General features: G+C 38.4%; 1 protein-coding gene across 1 annotated transcript in view; it reads left to right on the top strand.

Moving 5' to 3' along the window:
- The first annotated feature begins 5925 nt into the window (after nt 1–5925).
- Nucleotides 5926–25345, top strand: part of LOC100892043 (acid-sensing ion channel 1) — a 41862-nt gene continuing 22442 nt past the window's right edge. Inside the window, exon 1 of the mRNA XM_030987934.1 lies at nt 5926–6279. Coding sequence (XP_030843794.1) covers nt 6062–6279 — 218 coding nt within the window. The 5' untranslated portion in view covers nt 5926–6061. The remainder of the gene's footprint in view (nt 6280–25345) is intronic.

Here is a 25345-nt window from a genome sequence, read left to right on the forward strand (position 1 = left end):
TTAATGAAACGTCAAAACTTCCGCGCTTCGCGCGGGAGGGGGAAGCTTCATTCAGATAAGGATTAAGAGTCGAGAACAGTACACCGAATCGTCTGCTTTTTCTCATAATTTAATGAAACGTCAAAGCTTCCGCGCTTTGCGCGGGAGAGAACCTTCATTCAGCCAAGGATTAACAGTCGAAAACGGTACAATTAATCGTCTTCTTTTCCTAATAATTTAAGGAAACGTCTAAGGCGGGAGGCCCATCACCCACACCCCCTAATGAGCGCGCTTTTAAGTGATTCTCTTGCTCACTACCGCCCCTCCCTAAAATAAGATCCTAGCTCCGCGCCTGCATTAAAATATATGCTATGATGCTGACTAAATTGAAAATTGATTCGTATATTTATGTCGTCGAAGAAAATGACTATTTTGCGCATATGCAAGCAGTCCATAGGAAAAACAATTTAGCCTTCGGCCCCAGGTTTTTAGGGTTGAATTTGTAGATAATTGGTGGCTAGTTTTGTCGGTAATCGTTGGCCTCTACACCCCCCCCCCCCCCCCCACTGAAAAAGGTCTAGCGACGCCCCTGATGTACCACCATCTTCCTCTCAAATGACTATATTGCGAGCCCATGCATGCACACGGTGCATTATCAGTGGCGGATTCAGAGGGGGGACAGGGGCACGTGCCCCCCTCGGTTAAAAAAAAGGGGGGGAAGAAAAAAAGGGAGAAAAGGAGAAATAGGAGGGGGAAAAGAGAGAAAAGGAAGGAGAGAAAAACGGAAGAAAAGAGGGAGGAGAGAAAAGGGAAGAGGAGAAAAGGGAGGGGAAAGGAAGAAAGGGAAAGAGATAAGGTGAGAATTGGCGGAAAAAGAAGAAAGGGGGAAAGACGGGGGAGAGAAAAGAGAAAAGAAAGAAAGCAGAATGATATTATAAGAAGGTGTTGTTGTTTTTTACCGGGAAAGGGGCGGGGGATGGCATGCAATTTTTTAGTGTGCATAATATGGGGTTGTTTTGCTTGTAGCCGACCCCCCCCCCCCAAAAAAAAAAAGAGAAAAAAAGAAGGGACAGGAAGAACACACAAAAATGATGGGGGAAAGGGTGGGGTATTTTTGTGAGTGAAAGAAAAAAATGGGGAAAAATGAAAGAGAATTAAAACAACGATAGAAGAGATGTGCGAGAGCATTATTACCTTTCGTTTAAAAGAATAATGGGATAACAACCAGGGGCGTCGCCTAAGGGGGAGGGAGTTTGGGGTGCGACACCCCAAACCCCCCCCCCCCCCCCACCTGTCAGGATATTGGCGGTAAAATTACACTGCTGTCGGGGAAAATGAGAAAAGGGGAGGGGGAAATGAGAGGGAAAGGGAAAGAAAAGAAAAAAGGAAAAGAAAGGAAAGAGAAGAGAAGAAAGAAAGAGAAAAAAAAGAAAATAGGAAGGAGAGGAAAGAAAGGAAAAGAAAGAAAAGAAAGAAATGGAGAAAAGGAAAAAAGAAGAGAAAAGGGATACAAAAGAAAGAGAGGAGAAAGAGAGGAGAAAGAGTAAAAAGGGGAAACTGAATTGAGACAAGGATTAAGAGTCGGGAACGATATCATACAACAAATCGTCTTCTTTCTCCAATAATGAATTGAAACTTCATAGCTTCTGCGCTTCACGCGGGAGGGGCGAAACAAGAAGTAAAGAGTCGGGAATGGTACACCGAATTGTCTTCTTTCTCTAATGATTTAATGAAACGTCAAAACTTCCGCGTTTCGCGCAGGAGGGGGAAACCGAATTCATACAAGGATTAGGAGTCGAGAAACGGTACACGAATCGTCTTCTTTCTTTAATAACTTAATGAGGTGTCAAAGCTTCTGCGCTTCACGCGGGAGGGGCGAAACAGGAAGTAAGAGTCAGGAATGGTACACCGAATCGTCTTCTTTCTCTAATGATTTAATGAAACGTGAAGCTTCCGCGTTTCGCGCAGGAGGGGGAAACCGAATTCATATAAGGATTATGAGTCGAGAACGGTAAAAGAATCGTCTCCTTTCTTTAATAATTTAATGAGGTGTCAAAGCTTCCGCGCTTCGCGCTTGAGGGGGGAAAACTGAAAAATAACTTAGTTCCTGGCCCCGAGCTTATAGGGTTAAATTTGAAGACCGGCATTGGGACGTTGGCATTAATATATTTGTCGGTAATTGGTGGCTAGTATTGTCGGTAATCGGTGACCTGTACACTCACCCCCCCCCCCCCTTCCACACTGAAAAAGATCTAGCGACGCCCTTGATAACAACACAGTTTATACACTCGAGATATATTTTGCAAGTACTACTGGTGAAATACCAGACCACCGTGTTTGTGCATATACGTTTCGCGACGTGACAGATCACTTTTCTCTAACTTTTCTCTAGTTTTTCCCGGTGGACATTAATGCGCCAAATGTGGTTCTCGAATTGCAAAAGATCCCTACTCTTGAAGGGGGTAGGAGGAAGCAATTTTACTCCAGGAAGTGCCTGAAAATGCGCTTAATGTGGGTCTAAAATTGCAAATGCTTCCTACCCCCGCCCCCCCCCCCCCCCCCGCTTGGCCGCTCTGCTCCTTCGCCGCTGACGCCTCGCTCTGTTGCCTCGCTTCATCGTATTATGTCACCCCATGCGATTTTGTGCCCCCCCCCCCCGATAGGAAATTCCTGGATCCGCCACTAATTGTTGTCAAAATCAAGGTTAGATATGGTGAGCTGACAAGGCTACCCTCTTTTAATATTTTTTGTTAAACAGGCCTATGATATAATATTATGTCTCCGTCACCTCTCAGTTAGGCCTACATCAATATACGTTTTACAATATAATTGGTTATGCAGCAAGGGTATAGCCTAATCAGTAATTATTACGAATAGGGATATGTGATATGCCCTATATGCGCGGATCCAGGGGGCTGAGCGGGCGTTGCCCCCCCCCCCCCCTCCTGCCCCCCCCCCCCCATGGCCCCCCAAAAGTAATTTTTTTTAAATAATTTTTTTGTTTAATTGTGACCCGAAATTTACCTTTAATTTGTATTGCTCAAGGGGGGGGGGTTGAGAATAAGAAGAAAAAACGCTCACTATGCCCCAACTGAGCGAAATATCGGCCGGCGCGATTTTCACAATTTCGGGGTCGAAATAGATCTGATTGATTCCTTAATTCTCCGAACTATTAAATAACAATTCAATAAAATTTTAGGTGAATGTAAATCGCCACAAAGCAATATCTTGGCTCATACCATTCCGGACATTTAAGTGTTGACAGATTGTTTTTAAAGCCTGACCTATGTTTTAATTTCATGGAAAAACAATTGGGGAAAATTCAAAAATGGTTTGGAGAATTTACTGTTAGGGGGTGTTGCACTGTGACGCCATCTTAGAAAACCATTAATATCTTTGTGGTTTGAGAATTTGTTCAGCATTTTTGTGCAAGTTTGAGGGTTAGTACAGTAGAAGGAATATGATAAGTAACATTTCATATACACAAATTACGCAGTTTTTTAGTCAACCTTCAAAAATGTTACCGAGTCACTTTTTAAGATAATCCAAATTGAGAATTGATATCAAAAATTTAACCTGATTTGGTCTGATTTATTAAAGGGGCAATATTAATGAGTCCATCTCGCTGCCCGAATATTACTCGAGAGCTTTAAATACCAACATCAATTTTGTCTCTAGTCGCGCGTGGATATACTCGCATCAGTAAACTTTCGACGGGTCCTCATGCTCGACCATGTACATTAGTCAATAAAGAACTTAAGTAGATTATAGTAATTTTTTAATAACTGTAATTAGTAGAGAACCACTCTGCCGTGCAGAATGGCGTGCATCATCATAGGTGGGTTGTATGTATAGGTACACCATGATTAGAAAAATGTCGTTTAATTACCTGGACCCGACTTCTCGGGCCTCTGTCTCGCTCGCGCGCGCTCTGTCTCTCTCTCTCTCTGTCTCTCTCTTTCTCTCTCGCTCGCTCTCTCTCTCTCTCTCTCTCTCTCTCTGTCTCTTACTCTATGTTTAGGCCTAAAAAAAAAAATTGATGACTTGGCGTAACCCGCCCGACCCTATTTTTATCGCCGACCCTACGCTTTTTTTAATTTTTTTTAACTGTTTGTTATTACAGAGCCATTCACATGTTAACCTCTAGACAAGTTATAAAAATGCTAGTCAATACATTGTGAAAATACTAATATTTGTGAACAGCCCCTTCTAAACCTACATATTCACCTGTTTATCCTGTTGAAGACAGTGTCTGAGATATCTCAGGCTGGGGTCTGTTGGAAACCTATTAATGCGTTCGTATGTTTGCATTTTATGTGCATGAGGGTGTATGTACATGTTCATGTATGTATGCAGGGGGGGGGGGGGGCAGGTGTATGTATGCATCCCCCAGGTCCCAAGGTGATCAAGATTTCAACAATTTCTTGCTCACTTTGCTCACACAGTGTGTGTGTCCATATATGTGTGTGTGTGTGCGTGGAGGTATTTGAACATATTGTGGTCTACCCCTCTCATCAGATCATCCCCAAGGTCTGAGGACCTATCTACGCCACTGTATGTATGTATGTGTATGAATGGCTAATTTCATGTATGCAAATATAAGCAACAACAAAAAAAAAAAAAAAAAAAAAAAAAAAATCGCCCTACCTACCCTAATTTTCAGTGACCCGTTACGCCAAGTCATCAATTTTTTTTTAAGGCCTTATGTTATCTTCCCTTCTCCCACCACCACTATCTCCCCACATTATTTTCTCTCTCTCTCTCTCTCTCTCTCTCTCTCTTTATCCACCCTTTTCCCTCAACATAATCAAAACCCTATACCATCAACGCCCATTAGTAATTACTGTTAATGAAGCCTTCACAATGCTCAGAACCACTTCCTCAAAACAGGCTAGGCGTTTGATTATGAACAAAATAATAGAAAGCGACGTCCCTGAACTAATGATTAAAGTAATAGAGCCTCAATCCGCGGCCGATTAAAATTGGCACTGTTTTTATTTTGTAAATGAGAATGGCACGTAGGAGAATTATCACCATTAGGCCTTCCGTAAATTAAAAGATAAAAATAACAATGAGAAAACATGAGCCCTCGCCGGCTCTGAATTGTTCAACGAATATGAGGCTCGACGTCTTTGCGGACGTGCAAATTGATGCTCTCGGGTAGAGTTGGAAATGACTTGTGTCTAGATATAAAAGAACCCGTGCATGTCTATTGATCACCGTGATGGTGTTTTGATGATGTTTCCAATGCCAACGGTTTGAGAATGAGAGTTCTCCATAAGTTTAAAACAAACCTCAGAGAAAAGGAAACTATGTAGGGCAGGAAACAGAAATTATGAGGACGAGAAGAAGTAGAAGGGACTATCAACGCGGGAAATTTCTTCGTTAATCTCTGAAAACGTCGATCATTTGTGTTATTCCGTTGCTGCAACCGTCCAGGAAAGTTCATTCCTTCGATTGGCCTTCGGTTGACCTTCGATAACGATGACGTTTTTGAAGATTTTGTGATTCAAGGAAAGACTTAATGAAAATTTAACTTTTGCGATTGCCTGTACTGACTAGAATATTGGGCTTTTTTTAAGTTCAGAAAAAAAAATCGAGTCGGGGAGGTGTTATTATTAGCAAAATCACTACTATTAGGTATTTGTTGTCAACCTGTAAAAGCGAACTGAGTCACTGTGACCCTAGCCCCCCCCCCCCCCCCTCCCCCCTCGGGTCTCTCCTCCTGATGTAAATAATTGATTGGGGATGAATGGACTGCTACACCAAGCCCCATCCCATCTCGTCATGCTATTTCGATAGTGCAGTGGGTTCTTAACGTGGAAAGGTGGTGAATCTCCTCTACATGAGACCTACATTTAACGTCATATCCGAGGTACGGCTGAGTGTTTTCCATCGTAACCTAGCCTGCGTCTATAAAAACCGGCCAGGGGTCCCTTAAGGGGCACGTTAGCACATGCAGCAGGCTTCAGCAATCCGCCTGGGTTGGATTCGAACCCGCGATCATCATTTCGACAGGCGGACGCTTAAATTAATTACCGACTGAGTCAACTCGCCTGTGTGAGTTTCATCTGAACAAAATATGGATTCGGGTGCTTCGTACGACAGCCGTGTCTTCTCGATGGAGCCCGGAGATACAGGCGCCGTAGCAGGGGGGAATGGGGGTGCTGGGGGATCCCACAAAGACCATGGACGTCAAGAGAAATCTTGGTGGAAGCTTCTGTCCAGGTCATTCGGAGACGCCGTTGGTGTATCTGGTATCAAGTTTGTCTTCAATGGCAAAGAAATGATGCTGAGGAGGTGAGTAGACTAATAATAATTATCTTGTGCCAATAGATAAAAGCCGATGTAATATACGTCTTTATCTTGTTTAATTACACCTACGTTGTTTGTATATATGGGTAATACCATAAATTAGTGACCCACTTTGTGACATTTTTGGTGTCCTAGTTACATAAGCAGGCCCGGAGCCCCTCCCCAGGACGTCGATCAATTACATGTATGTGCCCCCCCCCCCAAACATCAAACTCTGGCTACGGCCCTGTACATAAGGAACCCACAATTATTAATTTGTGTGACTCTGAGTAAAGACTTATATAGTGGAGTATGATTGTTAAGTGATTCTAGGTATGATGGTACAGTATTATGCTTGAAAATCACTTTACAATCTCACTCCACTATCTAAATCTTAACTCAGAGCCTAAACTACGTAGGGGTTCCCGTTATAAAAAAATGTCACGAAGTGGGTCCCTACCTAATTTATGGAATTATCCATAAGTTACATTTTTTGTTGCATAAAGAGGTTTGTATCTTCATAATACCTACATTCTTTCTTTCTTTTTCTTTTGTTGAATGACATTTTGTTAGTTTAACATGCTTGCAAAGACTTTCGAAAAATCAACTGTAAACAATGTGCAAACATGACAATGACATAGTACGTAATCCGAACATTATTTCTTTAAAGGGATCCGGTAACTTTGTCTCAGATTCTGAAATAAAATTCTGGATTTAGCTCATGATGCAATGATAATTATAAACCTTTAGGTCAGTCAGAAACCCCATGACTTTTACAAGCCGATCGCCTGTCTGATTATCAAGATATTTATGATTGGAATTACAAATTTTGAAAACCGTTCACCTGACGGTTTTCATAACACTACAGTCTATTGGGGAAAACGAGTATGGTAAAACCGCTCAAAGATTTTGACTTTTTTGAGGCACTTCTTGATCATTTTGAAGCGCAATTTTTCTAGGGCTTCAATATTACACCATATCGCAGACACTGATAGCACGTAGGGCCATGTATCTCAGATTTAACATTGTTAAACGATCCCTTTAAGATATAGGGTGGACCCTATTGAAATTTCCCTTGAGTTTGTTTCTCAACATTCTTTTGCGACAATGTTAAAAGAATAATTCATAAGCTTTAATTTCTTATCTGTATCTACATTTGTTGTCCAACTACAAATTATTAATGACTATGAGCTTTATTATAATACTACCCAGTTCATGTTACCTATCAACATTTTTTTTATTCATGCAGTTTATATCGCTACAATTTGGTGCATGGTATACTGCTTTAATAGTGAAGAATTGACCTACATTATATTCCAGTCTAAAATACATTATTCAGTCATAGAAATTGTTCAGCAACATGTTGTATATTGATTTACGGGAGGCGGTGAGCATGTAAAGTTCTTTTCTATTTCTTGTTTTAATTTCTTGTTTTAATTAATCATTATTTTGTTTTTGTTTTCATTTTGATAAAAGTTTTTCCATGTTTTGAACATTGACAGCAAAGCTAACATGAACAAAAAATATGTAATTTATTTTGTACTGACATTGTAACACCCTGCGGAAAGAGCTGTTTAAAGTCTCAAGGCTACACCAAAGGTTTTGATTTTTAAAATGTAAATTATATTTTGGCTCACGATGGTTAATAACTCAAGGGAAAAGTGTATTAGAAAATCTATCTTTCAATAAATGTTAAATATTCCATTCTTATTATATGACCCCCCCCCCCCCCCCCATCCTCATTCTTCTCATCTCATGAATTATAACCATTTGATAAATGTTTGTACAGTTTGTAAGAATGAATTCTTTATTTATCTTACTTTCTTTACCAGGAAAAAAAAGGAGAAAAAAAAGCCCCACATAGTTCTTCAATAGAGATGTAAATTCACCAACACAACTTATATTTCTTATCTTTTCTTCAGATACAAGTACATATACATAATTCTGTATCCCATTTGCATCCATTCTCTTCAACGACATAAAACATAAAACATTTACACTTTTAAGCCCTGCTCACACCTGGTGCAATGATCTGCCTAACCTAACTGATGCAGCAACAAAGAAAAAAAAAAAAAGAAAAAAAGAAAACAAGTGTAGCGTGTGTCAAACCTGTACAATTTTAGAGAGCTTCCAATAATCCAGTTTGTAGATACAATCTGGGTTTGGGCAGATAATGGTCATTTGTACAAAATTGTAAACCCACCAGGATAAATACTGGATATGTTTTCATGAAATTTATGTAGTCCCTATTCATTTATATCCCACGATGTGAAACGGGTCCCAGGTGAACCTAATGAAAGACTTCAAAAGGACTGTTAATTTACTATATAACGTTTTGAATTCCTATCTCTGTGAGCAGTTCACAGTTGAGATGTAACTGCAATAATAACGACATTGCTCGAGAGGAAAAATTCTGCTCTCTCGATCTATATATTTAAGAATATACATGAATAATACGTACCTAAAATGGAAAGGCAATTTAAAAAATGTCTGCAGATTCATTACAACATCCGGGAGGCTCATTTTCACAGTATACTCATTTGCATCAAGTTTAAACTATCCAATTACAAGATTCTTTGTATTTATTCAGACAACTGATATATACCAGCTTATTTCTTCTCATTTCTTTACAAAGACCACTAAAACAACATCGGTAAAGTTTGGTTTCTCTTCGAAACTACAATTTCTAGATTTCCAACGACTCAATGGAGGCAAAACAGAAAGAGTAGTAAGATCATTTTCATTTTGTATGCAATGAATATCGGTGTGAAGATTCAATGTAGGTAATGAAATGACTAAACACGGTGGTTTTTCTGACCGGCACCACCATCCCAATCTCCTGAAAGCATTTCCTTTTGTACATCCAACTCAGCACTACCTGTACACAACTTGACAAATTCTTGGACATTTTCCTCCAACAAAATACAACTTCTCTGCAGGAAAATACACCCAAACACTGATTTTAGTGAAGTTACAGAACAGACATAAAGGGTGCAGACATGTAGCATAACACTTACTCTGTCTTAATTCCATGTACAGTTTACAGCATAAGCTTTAGAATGTCTTTTAGCAAAAATAATGTTCACGTAGACAACAATGAATTCTTTAGTTATAATATCTTTCGGTGATTCCGTGCAATGCATCTTGTGTGACACATGACGTCTATTCACCCATTTCATCCATGAACAAACAAAATCTTCTGATACGACTATGACAAATGGTAATAGTAGCAGAAAGCACGATGTTTCATTGGTCACACCACAATACTCGTTCATTTTTGGATGAAATATGTGTAAACATAGACATATATACGAGACACATTGCATGGAATCGCCCCTCTGTTTACTTTGATTGAGAAGTCTTTGTATACTGGGTGCTCTAGAAAATTTGGTGATGAAGCATAAAGCTGAATGATACGTCAAATGCGTTGTGTATAATACGATACAACGTTGTGGCGTTACATTGCGGCGTTACGGAATGTTACGGCGCTAGACTGCGGATTTACGGCGTTACATTACGGATTTACGACGTTATCTACGGCGTTACGTATCAAATAACAAAATATATCAAATGACAAACTATAATTATAAAGATTCAATTTCCTTTGAATCAAATCCGAGTTAAACATCAACGAGTCAACACGAACACTTTCGATATGTCCAAGCGTTACGCTTGTTCACTATGCGATAAGACCTATAGTCGCAAGTTCGACATGAAGAGGCACGGACAGAATGTACATCCTGATATGAAAGATCATGGGTATGAGACTGAAGAATCCAACGCTGGTGAAGAAACTAGTGAAGATGATTTCTCCGAACCACCCTCTAAAAAGCAAAGAGTTGTAGAATCTAGCGATGAATCTGAAACAAGTGATTCAGAAAGAGAAGGAGAGGATGAATCGTCAAAGTCAGAGACACCTGACATGAAAGAACCTGAGGACAACCCTGCTTATCAAGAATGGTTAGAACAGGCCATGACAAACACCGAGGACCTCAGGGACAAAAAATATCAAAAGTATATCTCCGATGGTATGGATGAAGAAGAAGCTAAAGAAAAGGCTCACGTGAAAGTTCTATGGGCTGTCAAACGCAGCTTTTTCGATCTTTACTCCAACTTCTTGCAGCAGAATGTGTACCTTGGAAGAGCTGACATCAATCATGAAATTATGTCTGACCTCACTGAAAAAGTAGAAAACGGCATGAATCTTCGGAAAGCCGTGAAAAGAGTCTTAGCGAGACACGGTTCACAATTCGAGGGCTTATTCCAGTATCAGGATGAGAATGACGATGATAGTGAAGAAGAGACGGAGGGTTCAGATGGAAGCGAAAACTAAGACTTGACATCACCTTGACAAAGAACACTTCGTCGACAACCCTAATAAGAGATGGCAAATTTACTCCATTTCAACATGTACATCGATCGATCTTTCTGCGTTTAAACGTGCATACCTGTACGGGTCCCCCCCCCCCCCCCAAAAAAAAAGAGAGAAAACTTTCTTTTATGTTTTAAAGATAGTTATACCTATTATGTTTACTGTATTATGTTAACAATTTTTACATATTTACGATGAAATAATACAATAATGTGACTTGGGTTCTATTATTTTTCTCTATTTATAAATGTTTTGTATATTCTATCTTTGCTTCCTGGTAACATGACTACATTGCAATTCTTATCTTTGTATTCAAATCTGTTTTGCATAAAGTTGTCCACATTGAAACGGAAACAAATAAAGTAAAATAAAGTAAAATATCTGTACTACATATTGTTTTATGTCATGGATGTGTGTATTCTACGTCACAATAGTCGTACAACATACACATTATGTCCAGAATGAATAGAGTCGAGATGGTGAAAGTATGCAATAGAGTCGAGATGGTGAAAGTATGAAATAGAGTCGAGATGGAGAAAGTATGAAATAGAGTCGAGATGGAGAAAGTATGAAAATGAGTTACGGAGTTGATACTAGAGTGTTAGACCTCAAAAAGAGAGTGGGTGCTCTAGAAAAGTTGGTGATAAAGGATAGAGATGGATGATCCGTCAAATGCGTAGTGGATATAACGATACGACGTTACGACGTTACATTACGGCGTTACGGCATGTTACGGCGCTAAACTACGGATTTACGGCGTGTATGTTTGCTGTACGAGTATGTTAACTTTTTGTTTACCGATGAAATAATACAATAATGTGACTTGGGTTCTATTTCTCTAGTTAAAAATGTTTTGTATATTTTATCTCTCTTCCCTAGTTACATGACTAAATTACAATTCTTATCTTTGTATTCAGATCTGTTTTGATGATGTTTTGAGAGAGTCCAAACATAGCCCTGAACTATAATTATCAAAGTGTTGTGTGAAAGTCCAAAGAACTGGACGGTATGAACAGGGCGGAGTAAAACGAGCTTCGTTTGTCGAAAGGCTATTGAGAGGTTCATAAAGTGAATGCACGATCAATAAGAAACAACGATACTATTGCTGAAACGTAATTCAAATACAAAAGACACCCACCGGTATACAAAATCAATACCCTTTACACATATAGGCTACAATACGCTTCCCCGTGTTGCCATGCGAGGATCACAGTATGGGTAAATACACATTCCTTTATTTATTTGATCGAACAATAGATATTGATCCAACCTACAACGGCTTTGTAAACGTTCCTTAGAAAGTCAAACACAAAGTATACCGGTAGAAAGACAGTCAAAAAGTCAAAATTACGTAGACACACATGTTAAAAGTCAGTTCCAAAAAAGAAAATACCTATCATGCACTATTCAAAAGGTCAATAATTCCTAAAAAATCTTTAAGTAAAATTCAAAGTATCAAAATTCACATAGAAACACGTGTTATAATTCACTTTTTGCTTGAAAAAAGTCCAACAGAGAAAATCACTAAGTAAAATTCATAAAGTCACAATCACATTGACACGCGTGTTAAAAGTCAGTTTTTTCGAAAAAATTTACAAGTCCAAAATGACAAATCCCTAATTAAATTCAAAAAGTCAAGACTTCGTCAAAACTCCATAGACACGCGTGTTATAAGTCCGTTTTTTCTCGAAAATAGACTATGTCAAAGTTAATGTACACGAGTCAATTAGAAATAGTATAAGTACGAAAAAATTTGTGTACAAAACCTATGACCGTCCCCATACTCACTGCTATAACTACTTCTAAGTTATTCCATTTCTTACTGTCTGATTGTCAACGAAACGGAGTTAAGTCTGTTGTCAATTCTGTTTTTTTCCTACGGCAGGTAGCCACTGGAAACGATTCCGTTTAATAAAATTATGGAAATGCAAGCATTGCTTTCAACAAACAGAACTTTATAATTCTTAGCTCATTTTTCCTGATTGAGGTGTCATATGAGAGGGCAGAAAATGAACTTTTTAGAAATGTGGTTTTCTCTTTGAAATTCAAATACCATCCGCCAAAATACTTTTTGATACCCTTTATTCAAATTGATTTTAATCATTCATGTGTGAAATATGCATCATATCAGTTGTATCAAATGAAAGAAGAGGATTTAAGCTTTCCAAATATGTGTCATTTATTAATTATAATTGTAATTAAGTTATGATAAAACATCGATAATTTTCGGTTGCGTTTTTTTCTGGGACGCACCGTATATGAAGCTGCAGAGTGGCTAATTTGATAAATGCTTAAATGCAATAAAATCAGAAAAAATATTCTTGTTATAACAAATATACCTTTACATATACAGGTATACATTTTACTTTGTATTTACTTTATTATGAAAGTTAGTTCCCGAGGTACAATATGGCTATTAGATAAATACATATTTACAGTTTTGTTTTTTTGGTGTAAAATAAGCATTTTCTGGTCTTCTTTATTTCCTCATAATAATATAAACATATTCACACATTCAGGGGCGGATCTAGCTTTTTGCTAGGGGGGGGGGTTGACCCAGTGGCGGATCCAGCCTGAATTTTAAAAATCGCGACGACCAATATTTCGCTCAATGGGGGGGGGGGGGCGACATTAAAAATTAGAAAGAAAAATAAATTGTCCGCCCAAGGAAGGGGTTTTAACCCCCCCCCCCCCCCCGTAGATCCCCCCTGGCATTTGCCTCCATTTCTGGAGGGAAATACATGGTTTGCTAATGTTTTCTTCTATCTGTAAACGATAATTCAATAGGTAAAACAAAATATGAAGAAGTCTCTGTTTTGTTCTTTTCTTTTTAAATTCTTTTCCAATAAAGCTTTTGTAAATAGTGAAAAGTGCATAATTCAAAATGATATCAACATCTGTTTCCTCTTTTGAATTAAAAACAAAACCAAACAATGATTTATAAATGACATGGTTTGAAATTAAAATTAGACAAGAAATATATATATATTCATTTCAACTTTATTCCAAAACTTCATGACTTCGTTACAAGAAAAGAACATAAAATACAATCACCTGGTTGATTACAATAACAACATTGCTCAGTGGCATTTACTTTCCATTTAAACAAATTATTTGGTATTGCAAAAATATTGTACATGAATTTGAAATTGAAATTAATCAGTTTACTGACTTTCATACCTTTTAACTTTTATATCCAAACATCTGACCATGCAGGTATTCATTCAATTCCTAAAGTATTACTCCAAAATTCCTCCGTTCTAGATTCTTCGATTTTTGTTTTAATGTTTTAACTCATGATATATTCTTTTAACTGTCAACTGCCTTACAGAAAACATATCATCAACAAATTTTACATTGTCATATACAAAAGCTGTGGATCTAAATTTCATATACTCTCTATGTTCTACATTCGTATCTGCAAGTACTAACATATTCAAGTGATTGAATCGCTCTTCTAATACGTGCATATTGACTATACCACCTTCCATCCTTAAATAATATTTTCGCACCTAACTCATTAACTGGTAGAAAACCTTTACCATCCATCAACTCCCCAACAGACAAAATGTCAGAATTTATCTAATTCCTATTCTTTTTTTAAAGCATTTTCCCTTTATACATTACATTTGTATTCAGCTAAATCATTTCTCTACTCTACGATGGCTATAAAAAGTACCTGATTGTTCCTATTTTGAGTAGTAGTAGTTTTTAAAGAAGAAAAAGGTCATAATTGAATTATAGTAGGAATAAGGAATCTTATTTTCCAGAAAACTTGCGTTTTTAATATTATATTTACAATTCATTATAACCTCTTAAAATAATAGTCAAACTTACATTTGCATCCTGCATTTAACTCATCGCTTAGATATTTACAAAACCAATTTATATTTAACGATGCAACCTTTGTTTGAACATCTAACATATCTAAACCACCTTCTTGTATACTATTTAATACATTACCTTTGCAGTTCTCCCTTTCCATAGGAAATTTCAAAAAAATAAGTGATCGAGCTCCTTAACTATCTCTTTATATGGCAAAACCAAACTTGTGATGTATAAATGATTTTCGACTTTATCATTATATACATAATATTATTTACAGTGAACAACTAAACCAATAGTACCCTACCAAGTATTGTAATTTGTTCAGTATTTGAAGAAAAAAAAATAATTCAGGATTTGTGTATGAAAATGTGATATATTGAATATAGATCTTAAACTATTCAACAAAGGACCTAGTTTCATTCTTGAGTTACCAAAACAAATTCCATAATATGTATTGTTAATGTTGTTTGATATTTTGTATTATTATTGTTATTATCATTATTATTATCATCATCATCATCATCACTATTATTATTATTATCATTACTATTCGAGGGTTCAGTGACACACAGACGTAACTCCGTAATTTGCCAAAATGAGTATTTGATATCAAAATGTTCTTCAAAATGTGGGCTTTCCAGGAAACACAAAGACTTAACTCCATCCAACACCCCTATTGAAGTCAATGGCCAGTGAAACATAGACTTAACTCCTTAAGGCCCTAGTGTTTAGTGACACATAAACCACTTTTTCTCAAAATGGCCAAAATGGAGTTACGTCTTTGTGTCACTGACCCCTCGTATTGTTATTATTATTATTATCATTATGATTATCGCTATTCCTGAAGGAGGGGCTCGAAAAGAATTTCACAAGTTACTCTTTGATAAAGAAAAAGTGAGCACACAAAAAGTGTCTCTCCTTACGAAACCAGGTTCTCTAGCATCACTTCGAGCATAGCGATTGTGCGAAGCTTTCGGGGCACTTTATACTGGTTAGCGGACGCCCCCGTGTTAGCGAGGAGATACCGTTCCAGCGCTGCAAACGCCCCTGGACGAACAACGTGAACGCGAGGGTGCGAAATAGCGCCCTCTCCTCGCAGGCGTTCGACATCGCTATTTCGATTCCGCAGCTCTGCGTCGATCTGATGGAGAGAAAATAGAGAGAGGGAGATAGAGAGATAGACAGACAGGCAAAGACGGAGACAGTCAGGGATGTTCAAGATGTTTATGTGATTTTCATTTGAGAGCATCGAATACCGTTGACCATAAAGATTGATTTTTTTCCCTTTAAGCTGTTTCCATGAAGTATATGACCATTATAGAATATTCTTTGTAGATAAAGTTTATATTTGCTCAGAATTGTATTGATCAATTAAATTAAAGAGTCACAGAGCTTGATCTCGCTACGTTATGAAGTTGTTCAACTATTTCCAATTGGCATGCAATTTATCTTGACTTGACTCTGTTGCCGTCCAGTGGATAAGTGTCTGAACTGTAAACCAAAAGCTACGGGGTTCGAATCAATCTCGTAGCAATTATGTCCGTTAGCAAGACATAAATCTATATTTGGCACATTCCACCCATGTGAGGTGTATGGGTACTTGGAAGTAATAATGTATGGTACCCGCGCTCGCTCAAACCGGATTTTAACATGTGAACCAATGGATATTTCAGCAAAACTGAACTTTTTTCCCGGTAACTGGAATTTTGCCGGGATTTTACCGATTTACTCTTAACTAGAACTATTACAAGGGTTTGGCATTTTTCGTTTATTTACGGGAATGGCTAAAACCACGACTGCAATTTCGACCAATGAGATTTCTTAAGTGAGGTATATCATTTTTATTATTGACTGATTTAATTGAATATTTAAACATTTTATCAATAGGCTAGTTCAGGCGATTGGGATCGCGATGCAAAAATTGATTTATTTTTGGGGGTGACCATTCACACACAGGGAGAATATTCGCTCGACGGCAAGAACATCCGAACTGCATATGCATAAATCTCGACGATGTATGCGCGTTTGGAATCTTGTGATTAAATAAATCAATTTTTGATTTTCAATACCATTCACCTGACACACAGCGCCCGGCAAACTATCGCGATTTTTCTGAAAAATTGCAATAATATCTGCGAATTGGATCGCGATGCGAAACGCGAGGATAAGTAAAATCAATTTGTCCACACACGCAAAATTATTTTGTTTAAAGTGGATCGCGATGCAAAAATCGAATTTTAAATCGCCCCTTTTCTGTAGGTATGAACGCCCCTATTAAAGGGGTTATAGCATGGCAAACACTGGTTGACGCCATCTACGACTTCTTTCAGACAACTGCACGTAAACGAATGGACTTGAACAATTAACGGTCAGCGCGCTAGCGCTCGCGAAACAAACAAACGCTTCGGTTTCGCGTATGTTGCACGCACTTAAATACTACGGTCGCGTCGTCTGTAGTCGTATTATCCCCGATTGGTCCCGAGTCAGGCCACTGGAAAGACACATAGTCTCGTCCTGCTACACCTCCTTTAACATAATGATATGAATAAGTGAATGCCTAGCTAAGGAGAACTCACCATAGATCTGTATTCATCCGAGAGAGGTTGTGAAGGGTCATTCATCTCAAGGAAGAAGATGTAGTACGGCATCAGCTCGTTCGGTTCATATACTGGTAAATGTAAAATGACCAACAACAACAAAATCAGAATGGATATTTTGGGGGACACACCTAGGCCTATATGTTTTGCGATCCACCTTTTTTGTCACATGTTCCTCACTACAAAATATATATTTGATACTATAACAATCAACTTGGACCCCATGGAAGAACAGTCTTGTCTCTATGCCTGGACTGAACTGGGTGTCCTTCCGACTTCATTATTGTCTTCTTTTTTCTTGTTTAATACATTGTATATTATGTTTGTTTATTATGCTTATTTATTTTATGTTGTAAACGTTTTGTATATATATCTTGTTTTTAGATGCTACTTGTAAGTATCGGCTTGCATGGTGGTGTAAATAGGCAGTAGGCTTGCGGATGCACCATGTGAGAGAGAGGGAGGATTGAGGAGTCCTGAAAAGGACTCTCGGTAATCTTTCTTGAGGGTGTGTAGTCCTGAAAAGGACTGTTGGTGTAGTCTTGAAAAAGACTGTTGGTTATCTTTCTTAGCTTTCTTAGCTTTCCTTAGAACTATAAGCTAAGAAAGTTAACCAATAATCTTTTTCAAGACTACACCGACAGTCCTTTTCAGGACTACACACCCTCAAGACAGATTACCGAGAGTCCTTTTCAGGACTCCTCAATCATCCCTCTCTCTCACATGGTGCACTCGCAAGCCTACTGTATATCTTGTTTTTATTGTGCATTCGGAGAATAAATCATTCAAATCAAATCAAAATCACTAGTTGCTGCAAAAGTGTTTTTCAAACTGTACAATTTGTCAAAATCTTGTAAAAGTCTGTGGAATATACTGCGATGAAAGCGCGTTGGTATATCTTTTAGGCTGCAGTGAATTAAGGGCATGGTGTGACGGGGCCTATTTTCTCTCTTGCTCGGCATTCTTGTCCTGAGACTATATAAGGGACATCGCCTTGTATCCCCGGTTCGGGAAAGGCACGATATAAATTCAATTATTATACCATTATTGTAATTTGTATTGTTATTATCATTATTGTTGTTGTTGTTGTTATAATCACTTAACACACATTTATTTGGCAAAAGATAAAAATCCAAATGAAATCATTACAAATAGCGGCATTGCTAAAATAAGTTAAAAACTTGTAAACAAGCAACCCCAAACATAAAAATATTCAGATACAATACAATAGGATACAATCATTATTATTGCTATTATCATCATCATCATCGTTATCTTCATTATCGTCATATATTATTGTTATTTCAACTATTAATATTATTATTATTATTATCATTATTGACATTTCATTAATACACCATTTAATTAATTTAAACCAAATGAATAACCTAATCGTACTAGAGCATTTCTCGTTGAGTAAGGTGCTCTCGGCTACTGCAAACTCTATCAGGGTCATGCCGGTCCACTTGGCCGTGGCTGACCGTATGCTGTCTGACACAACCCGTTGGTCTAATTTCTCATATCGGATATTCAGCATCTGACCAGTCCTAAATAGTTGAGACAAAATATATAAAGAAACCACATTTTCCAATTCACAAATTGAGCCTTTCAGTAACACCATAAGATAGCCTTACTGAAAAGGCTTTTGACACCGAAAACAAATAAACAAAAATAGTCTCGTTTAAGTGTTTAATAAAACTTCATTCCATCATAGTGTTTTTTCCTTATTCCCTTTTCTTTACTATACTTTTTCCTCAATTCCTCTGAACGCCCCCATATAGGGGTATTTTGACAAAAGAATATATCAACAGTGATTTCTGTACGGCTACCAAATGGTGCTACCGAAAGCCTCAACAGAGAACTTATTTCATAACTATACGCAAGCATTATGAAGCATTATTCAGCGATGTACACGTATTTCTAAGTATCGTTGAGCTGGGCTTTTATCTTCTTTCCATTTTTTTTCCTTTTTGGGTGCATGGGCGGATTTCTTTTTTTAAAGAGATGATAGGTACTGCAACATCAAAGAATAGCACCGAATACAGAAATAACAAAGTTATTTTCGTCTCCTACTCATAGGAGTAAATCGCAAGAATGAACAGAACGTCGAAATCAGACAATATAAGTGTTCAAATCAAAGATGGCGGGCCCTGAGGGACCTGGTTTTACCTGTATAAGAAGTCAATGACGGGCATGTTTTCATGAAAGCCTATGACTTGGATGACATCTCCCATACGATAGCGATAGAGACCAAACGGTTGGGTGATGACTACCTCATAGTTCTGCCCTTGATCTAACTCGTTCAAAAAGAACGTTCGTGGTTGAGAGGACGACCTACATAAGTATTAAAACAAGGATCGTTATTGTAATGCGATAACACTGTGTTTATTATTCTTCGTTTGTTTATTCATTTATCTATGTATTCATTTATCTATGGATTAATTTAGTCAGTTATTTTCGAGAGTAGTTACTCAAACTACAGCTAATCTAGATGAAAGCAGAGAAAAAAGAGAAGTAGACTGGTGTGAATGAAATTGGTCAAAAAGTCCTCACATTAATGTTTTCTATCCTACCTAACTGGTTCCCTTTTTGATTACCTTTTCATCAGGAATATCAAATTTACAAATAAGTGAATAGAGCGGTCAGCATTTGACCAATTGTCATGATTTACACATCAAATGAAAGAGGGTTATTCACGACATACTTCACTTGTCTTGAAAATGTATGACTAAACTGGTGAAAAGGGCGTTTATTTATGATTGTTTGAAAATGGAACAAACTGTACAAAGGATTTTTTTTTAAAGCCTATTTTCATTTCTCGAGCAAGGTTGAAATTGGCACGATGATAAAGCGAAGGCGTACAATGTTTACTTTCCTAATGCGGAAATTACATTAATTTATACTTTATAACAGGGTAATAGGATTCAGCAAAGTGCAACCAAGGTACACATTGTGTCCTTGAAACAGTCGATATTATTCCAGCAAACATACATTATACAGTGCGTCCCAGAAAAAACGAAAACGAGAATTATCGATGTTTTATCATAACTTAATCACAATTATGATTAGTAAATGACATATATTTGTAAAGCTTAGATCCTCCTCTTTCATTTGATGCAATTCTTATGATGCATCAGTTCTTTTGTCAACTCCGTTGGTTGATACGGCAGGCAGCCAGTGAAAACGAACCCGTTAATTATGGAAATGCAAGCATTACTTTAAACAAACAGAACTTTGTTATTCCTGGCTCATTTATCCTGATTGAGGTGTCATATGAAAGGCCAGAAATTGAACGTTCTGAAAATGTGATTTTCCTTTTCTCGGAATTCAGATACCGCCCGCCAAATAACTTTTTGGTTCCTCTCTTCAAATTGTTTTTAATCACTCATGGGTGAAATATACATCATAAGAGTTGCATCAAATGAAAGAGGAGGATTTTCGCTTTACAGATAATTATGTGTCATTAATTATTTATAATTGTGATTAAGTTATGATAAAACATCGATAATTCTCGGTTTCGTTTGTTCTGGGACGCACTGTACATTATGGCCCGGTCCCACTGGCCGATGGACACAGAACGTATGCATAAAGGACACAGCGGACGAGAAAAATTTCGGGAGTGGCTCCATCCGTTTTCATCCGCTCCAGTAATGGACAAAATTTGCGAAAATTTGCGAAAACAGAACGGAAAATAACGGACGTGGGTAGTATGTAGCGGGGATGTTAAACGGATGTTCATCGGAAGCCTAGCGGATGAAAGCGGATGGAAGTGGATGACAGCTTTGATTACTTTATATACGAGATGCATACGCTTACTTTCTTTCTATTTCCGTGCTACTAACGATGTAAAGACGTTCCATGTACCTTATGTTTCCTCCCTCTTTCAATTTTTAGCTGCAGCGGATGTGAGTTGCGAGGATGCCCAGAGGATGCAGAGAGGATACAGCGGACGTTTAACGGATGATAACGGACATAAAACGTTTGTTGCTCGTATTTGGCGCGGATTTACATCGTACACGGCGGAAGTTCATCCGTTCTAAAAGTTTTGTGCAGCTCAAAACTTTTTGCGCGGATGAAATCACAGTGGACGGATGCTCGATGGATAGAGCGTTTGAAACACGTATGCATTGAGTACACAACGGATGCATAGCGTTTTCCAACGGATGGCAAGATTTTTTTTACGTTTTACATCCTCTTTGCATCCGTAAGTGCAGTGGGACCGGGCCTTAAGATCAAAATGTTTACCCACAGCCTATAGACTGTGTTTGCAAAACATAGAACGTGAGAAAGCGAGAGAGGGAGACAGACATACAGAGACAGAGAGTGACCAAGACAGAGACAGAGACAGTGGCAGACAGGGAGACAGAGACAGTGGCAGACAGGGAGACAGGGAAAAGAAGCGGTTTAAAATATCGTGAAGAACATGACACGATTTCTTTACAATATCACCCCCAGTCAATGGCTTCGCTCCCTGCATATTTTCATCATTCAAGACCGGCAGTGGCCGAGGAACCGTGTGAAGGGGGAGGGCCAAATTTCTTTTTGTGGAAAAATGATGTCATGCTGAAAAAACAGATGAATAATATGCTGGCCCCCCCCCCCTTCAACATTAAATGATTGAAATGGGTTAAACAATGTAGTTACAAAATTGTTTTTGACGGTATAAATCTATTATCAAATCAACGTTTATTGTATTAAAAATAACTGTTGCTGAGCTAGCGCCATGAGCGTTCCTGTCAGACGGTGTGCTCTCCTTACGTTTATACTACTATTATTGTGCCCCCATCCTGGTGATTGGAACCATACTCCATCATTATATTCATCCCCATTCCCTCCTCATTCCCATATTTAGAAAAAAACAGGTTTGCTTCAAATCTTTGCAAAGCTCTGCATTTCAATCCTTCGCTTGGCTTCTTCAAAAAAAATCTGAAAATAAACTGTTCTTCTACAATTCTTGTTTAGAGACTGAGAGTGCCAATTGTATCCTTCGGAAAAGGAGCAATAAGTAACCAATTATTGTGGTGATGATGAAGAAGAAGATGATGATTATGATGATAATGATGACGATTATTTCTATTATAATCATTGTTTTCATATTATTATTATTCTTAATAATATTATTATCGTTTTTATCTTCATTTTTATTGTTATATTTCTTATTTATATTAAAATTACACTTATTATTATCATTATAATTATCATAATTGTTTTAGTCATTCTAATCATCATCGTCATCATCATCATCATCACCATCATCACCATCATTATTATTACTATTTTACAACTTACATTTCTTCCTCCTTGATGAATTCAAAGACAGACCATTTAGCCAGAGGTAGATAGCCTTTCTTGTCAATGAACTTCGGGCCCGGGTTGACGCCAATCATGGATTCAGAGCAACCATAGAACGAAGACAACAGGGGTAAACCTGAAAGTACATAAACAGAATAGAAAACTTGCCAGTGGCGGTTCTACGGGAGGGAGGGTGAGTCAAAATACCTTCAAGCCCTCTCCACTCCCCCCCCCCCCCTCCACCGCTGTTCTTGGTTTTTTAAGTTTGGCATCATAAGATTTGCTTAACATCATTTATTGCTTAGCGAGATCCCAATGCGATAATTAAGTTCTTTTAAAATAATGTCTAATACGTTTTTAAGAACAATCTTAAATAATTGCCGCGTTACCTTAACTGCTAACAGAATAGAGTGTAATAGAATGTTTGAAAATGCTCCCGCATTTATTTGATAGTAATCTATTAGCAGGGCCAAATTGGCCACCCCCCCCCCCCCCCGCCTTCTTAAAATTCCCTAGTGGCAATATGGAGATGTACCTTTGGCGTAGGTTTTGGAGAGCCTTGGCCAGCTTCCAGTGGAGTCGATTCCCACGAGGACAGGAACCTTCGGCCAGATCCTTTCGATTATACCTTCGAAACCCTTTTCAAACTCTCCACGTAATTGGGCAGCTCTGGCGGGGTCAGGGCCATACGTCTGGAGTTCCTTGGTCAAACTCTCCCTGATGGCGGGCAGAAGGTTCAGATCGGCTTTGATGGTTCCCCGCTCGATGTCTCTGGTGAGGTTCTTCCATTCTTTCTCCAGAAGCTTCATACCGCTCTCCAGGAAGTGGAGAAAACCGATGATGATATGGCCCAGGTCGGGGTCTTTAAGCGCAAAGAGGAGTTGGACATAGAACGCTTCGTGCATCGCCCCAATCCTGAATCCGCAGGCAGGCACAGAGAATTGAGCAAAAAACCAATCGTGGTCATCCGACATTGTCGCAGCCGTTTCAATTCTGCTTCCACTTTTTGTCGTGAGTACTTTAGGTGCGACATACAAGTAAAGAGTCTTTGCCAGCGGGCTGGTAGGATAATGGGAATTAGTAATATGGGCCATAACTGAACCAACTTTCAGGTGCAGCTTTGTCTTATTCTTTTGCGGAATGTATTTGGACTTTCCAGTAGTACCTGTGGTTCGGGTGTACGAGTCTGGTATTCCATCCACAAGGACATTCTCTTCACCTTCCATCATGCGTTCAACGTACGGTCGGAACCGTTCGTAACCCGACAAGGGATGTTGCTTCCGAAGATCTCCAAGAGTTGGCATTCCACGTAGGCCGTGGTCGTCTGCGTATGCGGTACGTCCGTTCAGGTCAAGTATCTCGCGCCATAGACGTCTTTGGTGCATCATCGGGTTCTTGCAGGTCTTGAGGATTTCTGAATGGCTCGACTTCCCCTTGAGGCCAAGCACGAGAGATATCAGAAAATGGACGGTGACTTCAAAGAGACTCTGGTTAGGACAAGGACGTTTAATGAAAATCCAGACGTAGACCAGTGCCAAGATGAGGAAAACCAAACCAATGAAACCTGTTAGAATCGATGCAAAGTAAACACGAAATCAATGATGATATATTATAACTGTAACTGTACTATTCTAAATGACCACCTTCCCCCCTCAAATAATAACAACAACAACAATAGTTATAATCCGAACATGTTGTCTATAAGCATTAAAGCCCATCTGTACAAGTTGGGCTAGGAGGGATTAGACCACCCAGGAAGGTCACTGATAGGTGGCTATCTCATCGACTCAGCTCTCAATTAACATAAGAAAAAGAGGACCGTGGGGGACCAATACTCACCGATTAGGCATTGTTTTCTATACAGAGGGAGCAAGTAGCTACAAGTAGTACAGTGGGCCTTTAAAAAGAGATATTGAAATTGCCCTCGAACAATTGATTTTTTGAACATTTTCGCGATCGCGTTTCATATACTTTTGAACAATTCTTTTCTAATCTTTTCAAGTTGTTTTGCGTTTTGCTTTATCAAAATAACATACGAATTAAGTTTCATTCTAATCATTTATTATAGAAAATACTTAGATGGAAATAATATTCAGTGAGAAAATACTTGATATTAGACCAAAAGTACGTACTCTTTCAGTTTCACTTTCTTTGTTTTTTTTACCGTACGTGCAGCATGCATGGGTATGGTCAGGCGTTTAAAAAAAAAATGTTGTATTGCCCTTTGCGACCGACCCAAAAATCTTGAAATCTACGGTCGGCTTTAAAAAAAAAAAAAAAAATTTAGAGGAAACAAAATGTTTAATGAATACAAAATCTGAGAAATATCAACCCAAATAGGGAGAAGAAAGAAAGAAAGAAAAAAATTCCGACCGACCGACTCATGTTATGGCACCTAAAGGGCAATACAACATCTTTTTTCAAAGGCCTTATTGCTGTAAATGTAAGTGGCCTATGTCTACATCGTGCATGGTCTCGATAACAAGCACTTGTATTATTTTGTTAAAGTGGTATCATTTTAGGGTTAAACAAGTATGAAAAGTGTCACGTGTTCTCTCTCACAAAAGCGTGAGTATTCGTGATTTACCGGCTTGCAATGTAAATAGAACCCCAAAGTCAACTCTACACTCTGTAGATAAGATAGCTTTTATCAGTGATAGGTACTCGAACGTTGATTACGGGAGTGATCGTTACGAGCCACTTTTATCATATTTCGGCTCTGAAGTGTTCTAACATCGCCCCCCGCCCCTGGTATAACATACTTTAACTAATACAATCAAAGAAGATCTCTGAACTGTTTCAAACATATTTCACTAGCAAAGATTCCATAGTTTGATTACAGAGCTATGGAGAGGCAAAGGGCCCTTTTACTTCGAAATACAGGGATTGACAGTTCAAGGAGAGTCCTAGCTCTTCTTGTAAAAATTGTCAAAGTAGTCATCCCTCGATATTGGAGAGTCGCGAAAGTATTTTTAAATGACGC

The sequence above is a fragment of the Strongylocentrotus purpuratus genome, unplaced genomic scaffold, assembly GCF_000002235.5.
Source record: "Strongylocentrotus purpuratus isolate Spur 01 unplaced genomic scaffold, Spur_5.0 spur5_scaffold_17, whole genome shotgun sequence".
Taxonomy (NCBI): Eukaryota; Metazoa; Echinodermata; class Echinoidea; order Camarodonta; family Strongylocentrotidae; genus Strongylocentrotus; species Strongylocentrotus purpuratus.